Source organism: Prionailurus bengalensis, chromosome E2 (genome assembly GCF_016509475.1).
Source record: "Prionailurus bengalensis isolate Pbe53 chromosome E2, Fcat_Pben_1.1_paternal_pri, whole genome shotgun sequence".
Classification (NCBI taxonomy): Eukaryota; Metazoa; Chordata; class Mammalia; order Carnivora; family Felidae; genus Prionailurus; species Prionailurus bengalensis.
In genome coordinates, this window is record NC_057352.1 from 11,408,844 (window position 1) to 11,423,163 (window position 14,320).

The window sequence follows — 14,320 nt, forward strand, 5'->3', positions numbered from 1 at the left end:
CTTGCCCAGGGTCACTCAGGAAATGATGGAGCCACGTTATCTAACGTGGGAGCAGTGGTGCTGCTGCAGGAGATACTCCTCCCAGCGCCCCCCCCCACCCCACCCCCTGCCCGCTCTCCACCCCTGCAAGGATTCGATTCTTGTGCAGCAGCTGGGAAAGCACAGGCCCTGGAATCCCAGTCCTGGCTTCAGATCCCTGCCCTGCCTCCCCCTTCTTGGTGACTTCTCCCCAGGAAGTGGGAAGTTGTTTCCCTGCCTCGAGGGCTGGCAGCAAAGGCTCCTGCCTCAGGCACCCTGCTCGGCATCAGTCTGAATTTCCTCACCCCTTCACCCGCCCCTGCCCAAATGGTTTCTAATCACCCCTTCCTTCATTGGGTGAAAGCGAAAGCAGAGATTACAGGAAAAGCGTGCCCCCTGCACCAGGGAGTATCCTAAGAGTAACCCGCCGGAGTCTCGGGCAACCCTAGAATGTAGGTGCCATCATTGTACCCGCTTTCCAGAAGTAGAAGCTGAGGCACGGAGAGGCCGGGAATTTTTCCCAAGTCGTACAGCTAGTAAGTACCCAAACTAAGGTTGAACCAGGCTGGTGGTTTCTGCAGTCTTGCCATTCCTACGCCATTGTTCAGAGAAGCAGCCCTCAGAAAATGTTTGGCACACACACGCAATTTTAATTGTACACACGGCAGAGAGTTGAGTATCGGGAGATGACAGAACATTCTCAGTAGGGGTTTCTCCTAGGCACGGGGGACGGTGGCAGCATAGCGTCTGTGTTCTCGTGGCAGCACGTGGCTGAAGAGCAGTGCTACCCTCCAGAAGTTACCCGGCCACGCAGCCAGCCTCATTTCTCATGCTTTATTTACAAGGTCCCTGCTTTAGAGCACCCCCCCCCCCGCCCAACGCCCACGAGGGGGTCCCAGCGGGACCACATGCTTGAAGGACTCTGTTCGGCAGCAGCGGGGCACATCTGTCCAGGGGGCTGCGGACCCCAAGGCAAACACCCAGCTACTAACTGAATCTAAGCGCAGATGTGAGCCAGGGGCGGATTTAGGAGTGAGAGTCTAGTGTGGGTACAGGTGGTCCGGACACAGGCTGTCGGCTTCCCCCTAATTCTCCCAGTTCCCAGGGGCCGCCCAGGAGGCTGGGGATGTGTGTCCGCACCCCCAGCCGGCAGTGGTCCTGGGTTCGGCTCCGAGGCCTGCCTTTAACGGCCCATATTTAGCCTACAGGCCAAGTCCCTTCTGGCCCAGCATTCTAGCCCCGTTTGTATTTCTATCTCCCCTCCTGTGAGCCCCAGGTCCTTTTTCCCAGCCTGACGTGACCAAAAGGCACTCTTGATTCTCCCCACCCTGAACTCCCCATCTCCCTATCTCTTTCCTCTCCACCATCCAAAACTTAGGAGTCTTCCTGGACTTCTGGCTGCACTTCCCGCGTGCGACACATTAGCAAGTCCTCAGTTCTACCTTTAAAATAGTGCCAGAGTCTGACCACTTCACCCCCCTCTGCAGTGGCCACTCCTGCCCCTAATAATCGGTTTCCTCACATGGCAGACAGAGGATCTGCTTAAAACATTAGCCCATCAGGTGTGCCTGGGTGGCTCAGTCGGTTAAGCATCCGACTCTTGATTTCGGCTCAGGTCACGATCTCATGGTTCTTGGGATCCCCTGCGTGGGGCTGAACGCTGAATAGCGAGGACCCTGCTTGGGATTTTCTCTCTCTCTCTCTCTCTCTCTCTCTCTCTCTCTCTCTCTCTCTCTTTCAAAACAAACATTAAAAAAAAAAAAAAATTAGCCCATGAGACACTCCTGCTAGGAATCTTCAATGCCCCTGGAAGAAAACTCCAGATCTTGCGCCCCTGCCCACTTCTCTCTCCCCATCGGTTGGGCGCTGACTCATCTCACTCCAGCCACGCAGGCCACCTGTCCCCCAAGCTCTTTCCTGCCTCGAGGCCTTTGCAGATGCTGTTGCTTCTGCCTGGAATTTTCTTCCCAAAGTGGTCTCCTTCACCTCTTGCAGGTATGGCCTAAGTGTCACCTCAGAGACAGAGATCCTCCTGGCTCACCTTAGGCTCCCTTTTCATTTTTCTTCATGGGCCATTCCACAACGAATGTGTCACTTGATGCTCTTTCTGTCTTTGCTGTTTCCCCCACTCATTGGTGAACTGCAACAGGGACCTTTTCTTCTGTTTCCCCCCCTCCCACCCCCACCCCAATTTCCCCAGTGGCCTCCACACTGGACCTGGTACACAGCAGGCGCTCAATAAATACGTGCTAACTCGAATGGACCGCTGCCTAGCAGTGACTTTCCAAGCCCCGGCTGGCCTCATTCCCAGGCCCTGGGAGGGTCCCCAAGGACGGGGTGCGGTCAGTGGCGACCGGGCGGGGGCCTGAGCCCGTCGGCGGGGTCCTGGAGGCGCGCTCCGGTGGCTGGCGCCGCTCCTCACCGAGGCTGTGGCGCAGGCGACAGCGATGCCAGCAGCGGCGGATCTCCGCCTGCACCTGCAACGAACGTCGCTCAGAGGCGGCCCCGGGCGCGCCGTTCCCTGCGCGGCCACCAGAGGGCGCGGGCGGCGAGCCGGGGCTGTCCCTCCCTACCTCCTTGTTGATAAAGCAGTAGACCACGCCGACGAGGAAGCCCTGCCAGAAGGAGGCGCGGGGGTCAATCGAGAGTGGGGGCCGGATGGCAGATACCCCTTCAAGGGCTCGGACCCTTAGCAGGTCCCAAACCACCTCGGCTGCTGCCACCCTGGTCCTAGACTATTTCAGTCACTTTCTCCCGGCCCCGGAACGCCTTCCGCCCTCTCCTGTTTGCTGAACGGTCAGGTTGAGAACAGGGGGACCGCCGCCTAGATAGGATACCCTGCTTGGCCACTTTCCGACCCACTGAGGCCAGTACTTAACCCCTCTGTGCCTCAGTTTCTCCATCTGGAAAGTGGGGTAATTATAATAGAGTGGTGATTGTGAGAACTGCGGTAATAAATATGCAAGAAGCTCTGGTTCCTGGCCCCTCGTGTTGAAATATCATATTACGTGTTGTTAATAAATTAGTTTTACTTGACGCTGATCTATTTCTACAAATATATACATTCTACATATAAACTTAAGATCCAAACTATGCATAACTACGAATAAATTACTTGATAAACTAACAAATCAATCATTTGTTATTAAGATACTATAAATCTCATTAATTTCCATGATCCCATTAAAATCTAATTCTGGAGCGCCTGGGCGGCTCAGTCGGTTAAGCATCTGACTTCAGCTCAGGTCATGATCTCACAGTTTGAATTCGAGCCCTGCTGTGAGCACAGAGCCCGCTTTGGAACCTCTGTCTCCCTCTCTCTCTCTCTGTCTGCCCTTCCCCCACTAGCTCTCTCACTCTCTTCTAAAAAAAAAAAAAAAATTAAAAAAGATTTTTTTAAGGGGCGCCTGGGTGGCTCAGTCGGTTGGGCACCTGACTTCGGCTCAGGTCATGATCTCACAGTTTGTGAGTTCGAGCCCCGCTATGGACTCCGTGCTGACAGCTCGGAGCTCAGAGCCTGCTTCGGGTTCTGTGTCCCTCTTTCTCTGCCCCTCCCCCCTTGCGCGCATGCGCTCTCTCTCTCTCTCAGAAATAAACATTAAAAATTTTTTATTCTAAATAAATAAATAATTTTTTAAAATAAACTCTAACTCTGATCACATCCCTCTCCGCTGGCTCCCGACCCACTCAAGGAAAAGCCAAGGTACGCAGTGCCCGGGTACCTCGCCTCCCTGGGCTATCTCCCCCCCCTTGCTTCCTCTGGCTCCCACCACTTCAGGCATGTTGGCCAAGAAGGTACTTGGTACCTTCATGAAAGGTACTCTCTCCCACGTCAGGGGTCTTGCACTTCATGTTTCTCTTCCTGGAACATCTTCCCCAAATATGTGCCTGGCTCGTTCCCTCACCTCCAACGTATGTCTTCTCAGCGAGGCCTTCCCTGGCCCCCTGTCTATAACCCCATATATTGTCTGCCCCTCTATTTCCTTCAGGGCACGTCTCTCCATCCGACATTCGGTAGATTTTTCTCCTATGGCATGTTTAGCATCTGTCTCTCCCACTAGAGGGTAGGAACCGTTTAGTTCCTGGCCGTATCCCCATAGTAAGCCTGGAAGATGGCTTGGGACCGGGTAAGCGTTCAATAGGTTTTTGCTGAATTGAATGAAGGAACGGCCTTGTGAGGTGAGATTCGTGTTGTTCCCACTTAGAGATGAGAAAACTGAGGCCCAACAAGGAAAAGCAGGCGGCTACTGGGGCAGAACAAGTGCAGGCAGGGTTGGCCCTAAATTCTGGAGTGAGTGCCTCCTTACATTTTGAGCCCCAGGCACCTCATCTAACCCCCACCCTAGCTCAGACTCTAGGTGAAGGCCACGGAGGTGGGAAGCCCTGGGAGCCCCTGTGCGGCTGCAAAGCCCTCCATCTTCCCCAGGAGGCAGTACTGCTGAGCCACCTGGTCTACTGTCCCCATCCCGGCTGCCTCCCCAGCTCAGGACAGAGCTAGCTCAGTACCCTGCACAGAATGGAGGAACGTGTTCATGTGTCCACACTGCATTCAGTGGCTGCATGGGTGGACGATTGTAGCGCCCCCCCCCCACCGCCCCTTCTGGGGAGGAGGGCCCCAGGCCGAAGGGTGTACCCCCTGCACCCCGCCTTAGCACCTGGAACGAGCTGAGGAAGATCTCAAAGCCGAGCTTGGCGAAGCGCAGGGCACCCCGGGCCTGTTCCTCTGTCACGGGAGCAAACACCACCTCGTGGACGCCCAGCAGGGGCACCAGCGTCAGCGTGGAGCGAGCCAGCCTGGGGGCGGAGGGTGGCAGTGGTCCGGCAGCCCCAGGTCCTCCTCCCTCTCGCGCCCCGCCCCTTTCCCTCCGTCCCGGCCACCCTGCCTCACCTCAGCCGGTAGTCGGGGCAGCGCATCTGTCGCGTCCTCAGTTTGGACACGAGGATGCCAAGGATGCGAATAAAGATGAGAAAATTAATCTGCAGGGAGAGACAGAGGCTGAGCCAGCTGCATCCTGTCCCGGGGGACAGGAGGCGCCCAGTTTCCCAGGGTGGGGAATTCCAGAGGATGGCCCGGAGGAGGCAGGGTCGGCCTTACCGAGATAGTCACGAGGATAGGGGTGCGTATGATCCACCAAATGGCCTTGACTTCGTTCCGCTCCCAGCACCTGGTGGGAAAGGGAGTAGAGCTAAGAGAAAACCCCAGGACCCTCGGGATCACGCACACCCTTTCGCCAGCTCCGCCCACTTTCCTTAACGCCACACCCACGTTCCTTTAAAGCCCCGCCCTCCACGAGCCAGGCCCCGCCCTCATTCCCCCCCCCCCCGTTCCAGCACACAACCTTTCCTAGCTCCCCCTTCCTTTAGATCCCACCAAGCCCCTTTCCCTCCGAGCCCCGACGTGCCATCCGAACCTCCCCGCGTTTCCATCACAACCCGCCCGCGTCCCTCAAAGCTCCGCCCACCTCCCAGGCCCCACCCCAGACCCCAAGACTCACTGCGTGTTCTCGTACAGGTACCTGACGATCACCCAGGGAATGACGAAAAGCGCGGGGGCCCCTGTGCAGACCCCGACCCCCGCCCCCCACCCCGCCGCAGCCGTCAGCGCGCGCACGGGCCCCGCCAGGCCCAAGACCCGCGGAATTTCCCTCGCCGGGGTGGGGAGGCAAAAACCCAGAGAGGGGAGGAGACCCCCTGAGGTAGTCCAGCGGGGTAATCGGGAGAGTGGAGACGCGCTGGACTGGGCAGGGGACAGGGTCGGGGCTCACCCCAGCCGAGGAACACGTAGCAGCGGAAGTGGCCCCCCTCGGAACCTCCCACAAGCACCAGGAGACTGTGTAGGTAGACCCCCTCCACCAGCAGCCACGTGTAGTTGGCGCCCACGCAGTACTGGGTCACGATCTGGGCCGTGCGGCAGGCAGCTAGGGCCTAGGGAGTGGCCAGACCGGGGGAGGGGGCAGTCAAGGCCTCCAGGGGGGCCCCAAGCCTTCCTCCTCCATCTCCCGCCATCAAACATTCACCTCCCTCTCTGCACCGCCAGCGGATGGAGCCCGTCGTCGATTTCCCTCATCTGTTCTCTTCCCCTGTGCGAGCTATGCCACGCTTAATCTCTTTAACAATTGGTATCACCCATCTTGCTTATCAGAGTCCCTCCCAATCCTCCCCTCCCCCCAAATATGGCCTCTCGCAACCCACCTCCTAAAAATTGAACTTTACTTACCCTATCCAAAGGTTTCTCCCATCCCATTCCCCTGGTCCCACCAGCACATGGGCTCGCCCACCCCATGGCTTCTTAACAAGTGGTATGGCCCATCTCGCGACCGCCAAGTTTTTCTCACCCGGGCCCCCAGACCCTTAGCCTCTCCCACCTTTGTCTCTCAGTAACAAATTGGTGTTACCGAATCCCGCCCCCCCCCCACCCCGCTCGCCCAGTTAATTTCTCCCATCCTGCCATGCCCCACCTCCAGCAAGGGGACTCTCTCCTTGGTGGACAAGTCCGGGGAGGGGTGAGATAATGAGAGAAAGGGAATGGAAAAGTCCCATACAGGAGGTGAGGGGGTCAACGATGGAGGACGCTGAGGAGGCAGAACCCCAATTTGAGAAGAGCGGGACGACGCTCACCGGTTTCCACAGGACAGGGGCTTGGTCCCCAGGATAGGGGCCAGGAGGAGGTAGCAAACGGTCTCGAGTGAGGATGGCCGCCGCCCGCAGCATGAAAGACGTGAACAGGTTGATGTGGATGTAGTTTCGAGTGCAGCGCAACCGCCTAGGGGAGATAGGAGGCAGGCTGGGGACCCCTGGAGACCTGTCCGTGGCCCCAGAGAACCCCTTAAGTCACCTCCCAGCCCTTCCCACAGAACCGCTTGTTGGATGCCTGTTGGTCGTGGAGCCTGACCACCCCATCTTACTGGGCAAACTGAGGCCCAGCGTCTGCCGCTGCCGCTCAGGGCTGGAGGTCCCACCTGAAGAAACTCAAGATGAGCAGGGCCAGCAGCAGTGTGGCCAGGGACACGGAGTAGCCCACGGTGTACATGACCTGCAGCCGCTCCAAAATCAGCCGTTGATCCTAAGCCGGGGTGGGGGTGGGGTGCAGGGGGACAGGGGGACACAGGAACAGAGTTCAGTGCTTCTCCCAGGGCCAGAAAGGGGCCCTGCTTTTTGCTCCCGCCCAGCTTCCCAATTTTCCCTTGGGGATCCAGCTACCCTCCTTTGAGTGGGGCTGACTCCGCCCCTCAGTCCAGGGCTGAGCACGTGACCAGCCAGCCAATCAGAGCATTCTATGTAACCCCCTGCACACACAGACACACCCTTACACAGTGTGCCGGGCGGACGCGACCCAAAACAGGCCAATAAGTGTCAGTCCTGGGACATTTCGTTAGAGCTATGGAGAGCAAAACCCAGTCTCCCCACGGTCTTGCTTGGTTGGTGGGATGTGAACCTGGTGTTCGTTAATGGGGACCACACTTTTCACCCCACGGAAAAGATGAGACCAGCACAGAGAAAAACAAAGTCATGGTGTAGTGAGAGACAGAGAGATTTCCAACAACAGCATTTGAGCGCCTAGATCCAGCTGTGCCTGAAACTGTGACCTAATGCTTTTCAATCACAGAAGCCAATATACATTTCTCTTTCTTCCTCCATCGCGCAAGTTTAAGTTGGGTTTCTATCTTCAACAGTACAAGGGGTTTCAGGCTCTACCCGAGACAGCTGTCTTTTCATCTCCCTGCACATCCTAACCTGAATCCCTCACCGTTCTTTACCTGAAAGGCTCCATTCTTCTCCGGGTCCTCACACTGAGAATGGTCCCTCCAAGGTCCCCATTGGCCATCACTGCCACAATGGCGGAGGACAAAGCCTGTAGCCACTGTAAAAAAAACAAAGGAGGGGGTCAGAGGCACGAGAAAGAGAGAGAAACAGAAAGACAAGAGTACTATTATCAACCCCATTTTACAGATGAGGAAGTTGAGGCATAAAGAGGTTAAGTAAATTGCTCTAGGCCACATAGCTGGTTAGGAGAGGAAGATCAAGACGCCCAAAGACAGACTCAGGAAAAGGAAAAGGAAAAGGAGAGAAAATAAGAACCCAGGGGCTCTCAGAGAGATACAGAGACAGAGCTTGGTCAGGCAGAAGGAGACACCCAGCCGGACAGAAAGGAGCAGGAGATCAAGCGTAGGCGAGATTTGGGTGAGTGGTGTCTGGGGCGGGGTTAGGATCTATTTTTGTCGGGGGGTGCGGGGTCCAGGGGGCACCTCACCGTGGCTGTGCCAGGGCAGGTACCAGGGGCAGGACGCACGGGCGGTGGCGTTGGGTGCAGCGTAGTCCCAGCAGACGTACATATCGAAGGACCCGTTACAGGCGAGGCCTGGGGTGGGCGTGGGGGCCAGGCGTCGGGTGGACGGGCTGCACCCAGCGCAAGGCTTCTCCGCCTTCCAAGACCAAGCTCTGCCCTACCCCCGCCCACCCGGAGCGGTCTGCCACGACCCCTCCCACCAGGCCCCAGGCCCCGCCCCTTCGCGGGCCAACTTTAGGCTCCACCCACCGGATTCAGCCCCGCCCCAACCCCCGCCCACTTCAAGTTGCTTCTCAGGCGGCTCCCACTCATACGAGCTACGCCCGAGTCTCTCCAAGCACTGAGGTCTAGATGCTTCCCGCCGAGGCCAAGCATCACCCGGGCCTCTGCGACCCAGCCCACCTCGACCCCAGCCTTCCTTCAGGCCCCGCCCCCCAGTCCTAGCCCCGCCTCAAGCGCCCGCCTCTCAGTCCTAGTCCTCCCCCTGCCCTCAGTTCCCGCCTCCAGTCACACCTGCTGGGGGGTCCACGGCCTCCAGCGTCTCTCGGCACTCTCTACGGTACCGTTCCCAGCGCTGGTACAGCTCCCCCGCCGTCTGCCCCACAGAGCCTGTCTATGGAAAGAGAGGAGGGAGGACCCCCCCCCCCCCACGGCCGACCCCTCCTCCCAGGCAGCGCGGTTCGTGTGGGCCAAAAACACCCTGCGGGGACTTGAAGAGGCTGCCCTGTTTTGTCCTGGAGTCTTGGGTGGCTTAGAAACCTCTTCTAAGTCTTCGGGGGTGCCTAGACCGGGAAGTTGGGGGTGGGGGTGGGGGCAGGGCTGAAAACCGCCAGGAAAACTAGGGGAAAGAGTGGCTGGAAATCATCAGGGGAATTTGAGGGGGAAACAACTTGAATCTGGACAGGCGGGGCAGCCTTAAAACTCTCTCTGCAGTGGGGGAAGACTTAAAACCGTCCCCAGACCGCCCTCCCAGGCTTGAACTCCTGTGGCTCCTCGGGTCCTCACCTCCGCCCTCCGGAGCAGCGGCCCCCACGACCAGAGTAGCGATAGAAGCAGCTGCCAAGGCGGACCGTTCGGCATCGTGAGGACGGTGGGGCATGGGGGGAGAGGGGGACCAAGGGTCTGATCACGTAGGGGCAGTCGGGCCTGCAGGGTCAGGGCGTAGAGTCAGGAGCCTCCGCCCTCCCCTCCGGCCCCAGCGCCATCGGCTCTGGGAATCAAACTTGCAGACTGGGAGGCAGCGCCCCCCACTCCGCTCCCACGAGTGACGACGGAAGGGGTGGGGGCGAGGGGGCGAGGCCGAGATCCGACACGTGATCCCCAGGCCCGCCCCCAAGTGTTGCTGGGGCAGCGGCCGTGGAAGGGGGGTGTTTGCTGAGGGCGCGGTTGCCTTAGAGCTGCTTCGACAGGGCGGAAGCGCTAATGTCACCCGGAGTCTAGACCTAGAGACTCTGGGAAACCTGGGGACTGCCTCGGAGAGGAGGTCACAGAAATCGTCAGGCACGGGGCTTGAAAGGACCCTCGGAGTTCCCACTCTCCCAGCCCACAGGGTTTTCAAATGACAGATGGGGACTCGACCTTATAGAGCTTGCCCGATCGGGAGAAAGCCGAGTCGATGGAACAACCCTCTCCCTAGGGACTAGAGAGGAGTCAGAGCCTGGGCTTAGGTCTGCAGGGACCCAGATGCCTGGAAATGCGTCTGACCCCGATACCTGGCACATTAGCACCATGTAGAGACAGGGGGGCGGGCAGGGGAAGATCTCAGACGGAGCCCGAGAAATGGATGAAATAGAAATACAGAGACCGAGCGGAATGCGACACACAGCAAGAGATCAGAGAGCAAACGACAGAAAAAGACAAAAATGTGGGCAAGGAGACAAAGAGGGGAGAGAGACATGGAGAGAGACACAGAGAATGGGACAAGGAGAGATAAAGGTTCAGCGATAGGCTGAACAGAGATTGGGAGACCTGGAGACGGAGATACCCAGAGACAGACAGGAGGATAGAGACTGTGGGCACGGAGAGACAAAGACAGCAAGGCGTGGGTTAAGAAACAGAGAAAGAGGGACCCAGAGACTTGAGCGGGACATGGGGGCAGGGGAACGGGCTGGGATCGGGGGAGCCCTCACCTGTCCCCAGATCTCCTCTTGGTCACTCACTCCGGGGCGCTGTGGCTGCCTCTGCTGCTGCCTCCACTGCCTCACCAGGGCTCTGGAGGAGGTGACAGCCTGGGGTGGTGGGAGAGGGCGGGGCCGGAGAGTAGGAGGGGGGAGCTCTGGAGAGACCCAGAGCAGGGGGCCAGTGGCCAGTGGCGTGTGAGTATCAAAGTCGCTCAGAGTCACGTGCAACAGCAGCCAGGGAGCCGGGGTCACAGTCTGTCATGCTGTCCCACCCATCGCACCCAGCCGTCACACACAACCGCAGTCACGCAGCCACATACGGTGTCACACGAGGTCCCATCCACTGAGCCATGGAGAGGCACAGCACGGTCACACGCTGTGGCTCCCTGAACACTTTTCTGCCGGTCATTTACGGCTGTGCAATCCAGGGTCCCCTCAGAGAACCAAGGTCTTTTCCCCCCAGGTATGACAGTCATCCACGGCGATACAGTCACGTGCACCCCGAGTGCAGACCCCTCCACTCACCTAGCCACACAGTCACGTCTTCGCGAAGCCCCGGGGATACCGTGTCAGGCACACGCACTGTCACACAATCACTAGGTCACGTCACAGACACCTTCTGTCTCTCCAACTGGCCTGTGGCAACTTGCGGACCCGGCCAGGGCCTTGCGGTCATCGCTGGGTCCCCAGTGTCACTCAGCACAGGTTCGGGCATACAACAGAGGCTCCAAGAATGACTGTCGGTGACATAAACCCACCGTGATGTGGCTCTTCACCCTGTCACATCATCCTTTAATGCCACGACCTACAGGTCACACAACCATACCCACCGATGCTCTTACAGTTCAGTTAAGTCACCAGGGTCCACAGCCACATCCCGAGGACACACATTCCCCAGTTGTCACTGAGGCACACACTCTCACGGCTGCTGCCACATGGCCACACTGTCACCCTCACGTGGTCACCCCCAGCGCCGTGGTGGTACGGGCACAGGACTCTGCATGGCACCCTCACCCGCACTCACCAGTCCCAGGCGGTCACATGCACGTCACGCGCCATGATGCCGCCATCACACCATCACGCAAAGCCACACAGACGCACCGAGGGTCACAGGCCATCGTCCCACGATCACACACAAACCCACAGGCTCACAGGGTCTCGTGGTCCCCATCACCACAGAATCACACACCTTGGCATGGTCTCTGCTTCCAGTCTCTTCCTTTCCCTAAAAACGTCTGTACGGGACTGGGGGGAAGCCTTAGAAACCGAGTCCCAGTTCCCAAGGTGCAAATCCCTCATTAGTACAAACTGCGACACACTTCGTGCACGTTAGTCAACTAGTAACATTCAGGAGCACACCCCCCCCCCCACCGGGACCTATTAGCTAAGTGGGGCAGAGGTGAGTCTGCCCACTTTGCAGAGGAGAAACTGAGGCCCAGAGGCCCCAGCAGGGGCAGGGAGTAGGGGGAGGCCAGGTCCAGCACCAGGGGCTGGAAGGAGACAAGTCTGGGAGAAGGGGTGACCGGGAGGGGTCCTGGCTCTCTGGCCTCCAGCTGTGGCCTCCTTGCTCTCTGCCCCACATTCCTGGCGCCCTCTGGGTCCTGGGAAAGGCTCCGTTGGCGGGGTGGAGAGGGAGAGGGGTCTGAGATAGCCCAGCACCTCGGGGAGAGGCTGGGGGTGGGAGGGCGTTTCTCCTGGGCCCCAAGAGAGCCTGGGGGGGGGGGTGCCCAGCTAGAGCTGGGAAGGTAGTGGGGAGGCTGGAAAGGGGGAGGGGAGAGACCGGAGAAGAGGGGGGAGCAGTGGAGTGGAATTTAGGTGGTGAGAGAGACAGGAAAAGAAACCAAGGGTCCAGAGAGACCAGAGACAGACAGACAGGAAGAGATGGAGACAAGGAGACCAAGAGAGACAGGGACAGAGAGAGAAAGACACAAACATAGAGAAAAGTACACAGGGAGACAAGGAGGGAGAAACAGAGGCAACGAGGGGGCGGTACAGAGGAGGAGGGGAAGAGGGAGAGAGAACATGCAGAAACTGAGCGATGGCCACTTTGAGAGGAAGACGGGGGAGGGTGGAGGGAGAGAGGGCCTGAAAAATGGGCCGTGAGGAGAGGTGACCAGCCAGGACGCTGCTGTGGCTTTGGAGCTTCTCATCAGCCCTCAGAGTCTGGAGGTCCCCTGCGGGGGAACCGGTCACAACCCAGCACAGGGTGCACAGGAGGGGCGGTGCCTGGGACCCTGCCTGGCCCTCTGCTCCCCCCCCCCAACCCTCCTGGGTTCTGGGGAGGGGGCAGCAGGGCCACACACACACACACACACACTCTCTGATTCCCACACCTCTGTTCTCTCCGTGTGCGTGCGTGTGTGTGTGTGTGAATTTCTCCCTCTCCCATCTTTAACCTCTCCCCTTTCTCTTCCCTGAGTCTCATCTCCTCTCAGCTCTTAGGGTGTCCGTCTCTCTGTTCCTCTCTCTCCATTGCCTCAGGTCCTGGGTCTCTGTGCCTGTCATCGCCCCACCCCCAGCAAGGAGCAGGCGGTGCCCCCCAAAGGAGGCAGTCAGGCGAGGTGGGGTCGTGAGGAAGAAGCTGGAAGGTCTGTGCCTTCCCCGCTGGGGCTGTAGCCAAGCAGAGCCTGTGGGGAGCAGGCAGGGGCCTGGCGTGCCAGCAGATGGTACAGGAGAAATGAGGCAGAGAGAGATGGGGACAGGGGGCACCCTGTGGGGACTGAGGCCAGAAATGGGAGGCTGAGATGGCCCCCCTGAGATTCAGGACTGCAGAGAGATGAGGCCTGAAAGACAGACACACCACACACACACACACACACACACACCCCACACACACACAGGATCCAGAGAAAGCAGGAACCCAGGGGCAGAAAGGGACAGCGATCCAGAGACAGGGGCCTAGAGAGACAAACACAAACATGGGATCCCAGAGACAGACAGAGACAAAGCCCCAAAGACAGACCAAGATACAGAGACGTGAAACCCAGAGAGAGCTAGAGCCACGGAGAAGCATAGAGCTGGGGACCCAGAGAGAGACAGTAAAGGACAGAGCAAGAGACCCACAGAGATGAGGCCTGAGAGACAGAGACCCACAGACAGGTATCCAGAGACAGAGACAGAGATGAAGAGACGGTTCAGAGAGAGAAACGTGAAAGGCAGACAGGTTGGGGGGAAACTCTCAGACACAATCAGACAGAGATGAGGCAGAGATGCCCAGCACCCCTCGCCCTCTTCCGGGAGGGGGTGCTCCCCCCACCCTGCAGCCCCGTCTCCATAGCGACCTCCCCAGATCCTGAGGACAAATATTGTCCTGGCTAGAAGCGGCGGGGCTGTATTGACATAATCTCCTGCTGGTGGGGTGGGGGGGCTCCAGGGGCCCAAGGGGCCAGGATGGGGGCAGGAGAGCGGAGGGGCTCTCAGCCGGCCCCACAGATAGCTCCAACTTCCCCCCCCACCTCCAAAGCAAGGTGTAAACCTCCCCACCCTGGGAAAACACACTGAGAGATTCAAACCTGTAGCCCTGGCTGCCCCCTGGTGGTGGCGGGCCAGCCCTGAAGCCCCTTTCCTGGTGTCCAGGAGAGCCGGCTGGCCTGGGCATTTTCCCTCCAGGTTTCTAGTATCTCCCCCTAGACCCTGTTCTGATCCAGGGCACCCCGGTCGCAATCCTCTACTTTCCATCTGCACGTCTTCCCATAGGACAGCCAGGCAGCCAGAGTGATCATGCTAAAGCAAGAACTGCCCCTGTCCCTCTCCAGCTCAGAACCTGCCATGGCTCCCCAGTGCCCTCAGAAGGAAGCCCAGCCTCCTTCTCCCTGGCCTCCAAGGCCCTTGCTGACCTCTTCAGCCCTTTTTCCGAGATGTCCCAGCTCTTCAGACTCTTTCCGGGCCCTTGACC

General features: G+C 58.7%; 2 protein-coding genes across 4 annotated transcripts in view; one reads left to right on the forward strand and one right to left on the reverse strand.

Moving 5' to 3' along the window:
* Window positions 1–2,241: 2,241 nt before the first annotated feature.
* Window positions 2,242–11,533, reverse strand: GIPR (gastric inhibitory polypeptide receptor). Of its 3 annotated transcripts, none has more exons than XM_043600494.1 (13): window positions 10,435–11,533; window positions 9,311–9,451; window positions 8,819–8,918; window positions 8,270–8,377; window positions 7,776–7,879; window positions 6,978–7,081; window positions 6,637–6,781; window positions 5,784–5,943; window positions 5,514–5,574; window positions 5,114–5,183; window positions 4,907–4,995; window positions 4,674–4,812; window positions 2,242–2,633 (listed from the first exon to the last, which is right to left on the reverse strand). In XM_043600494.1, exons 2-13 carry the CDS (start codon window positions 9,383–9,385, stop codon window positions 2,289–2,291), a joined length of 1,500 nt encoding a protein of 499 aa, XP_043456429.1. In that variant the 5' UTR covers window positions 9,386–9,451; window positions 10,435–11,533; the 3' UTR covers window positions 2,242–2,288. The 3 variants fall into 3 exon arrangements, with proteins under 3 accessions (XP_043456429.1, XP_043456430.1, XP_043456428.1); XM_043600495.1 differs by lacking the exon at window positions 10,435–11,533 and having other exon boundaries at window positions 2,242–2,495; window positions 2,592–2,633; window positions 9,311–10,411; XM_043600493.1 differs by lacking the exon at window positions 10,435–11,533 and having other exon boundaries at window positions 9,311–10,413.
* Window positions 9,370–14,320, forward strand: part of EML2 (EMAP like 2) — a 33,326-nt gene continuing 28,375 nt past the window's right edge. The window contains exon 1 of the mRNA XM_043600459.1: window positions 9,370–9,386. The gene's annotated coding sequence lies outside the window, so the exon portion shown is untranslated. The remainder of the gene's footprint in view (window positions 9,387–14,320) is intronic.

Excerpts from the sequence above, each read along its gene's own strand:
- GIPR (XM_043600494.1), bottom strand. The coding sequence starts at position 9,385 with ATGCCGAACGGTCCGCCTTGGCAGCTGCTTCTATCGCTACTCTGGTCG. Across the intron at positions 8,378-8,818 it reads GGCCGTGGACCCCCCAGCAG|GCCTCGCCTGTAACGGGTCC; the intron begins GTGTGACTGGAG and ends CGCCCACCCCAG. Across the intron at positions 5,575-5,783 it reads CTACGTGTTCCTCGGCTGGG|GGGCCCCCGCGCTTTTCGTC; the intron begins GTGAGCCCCGAC and ends GGGTCTGCACAG.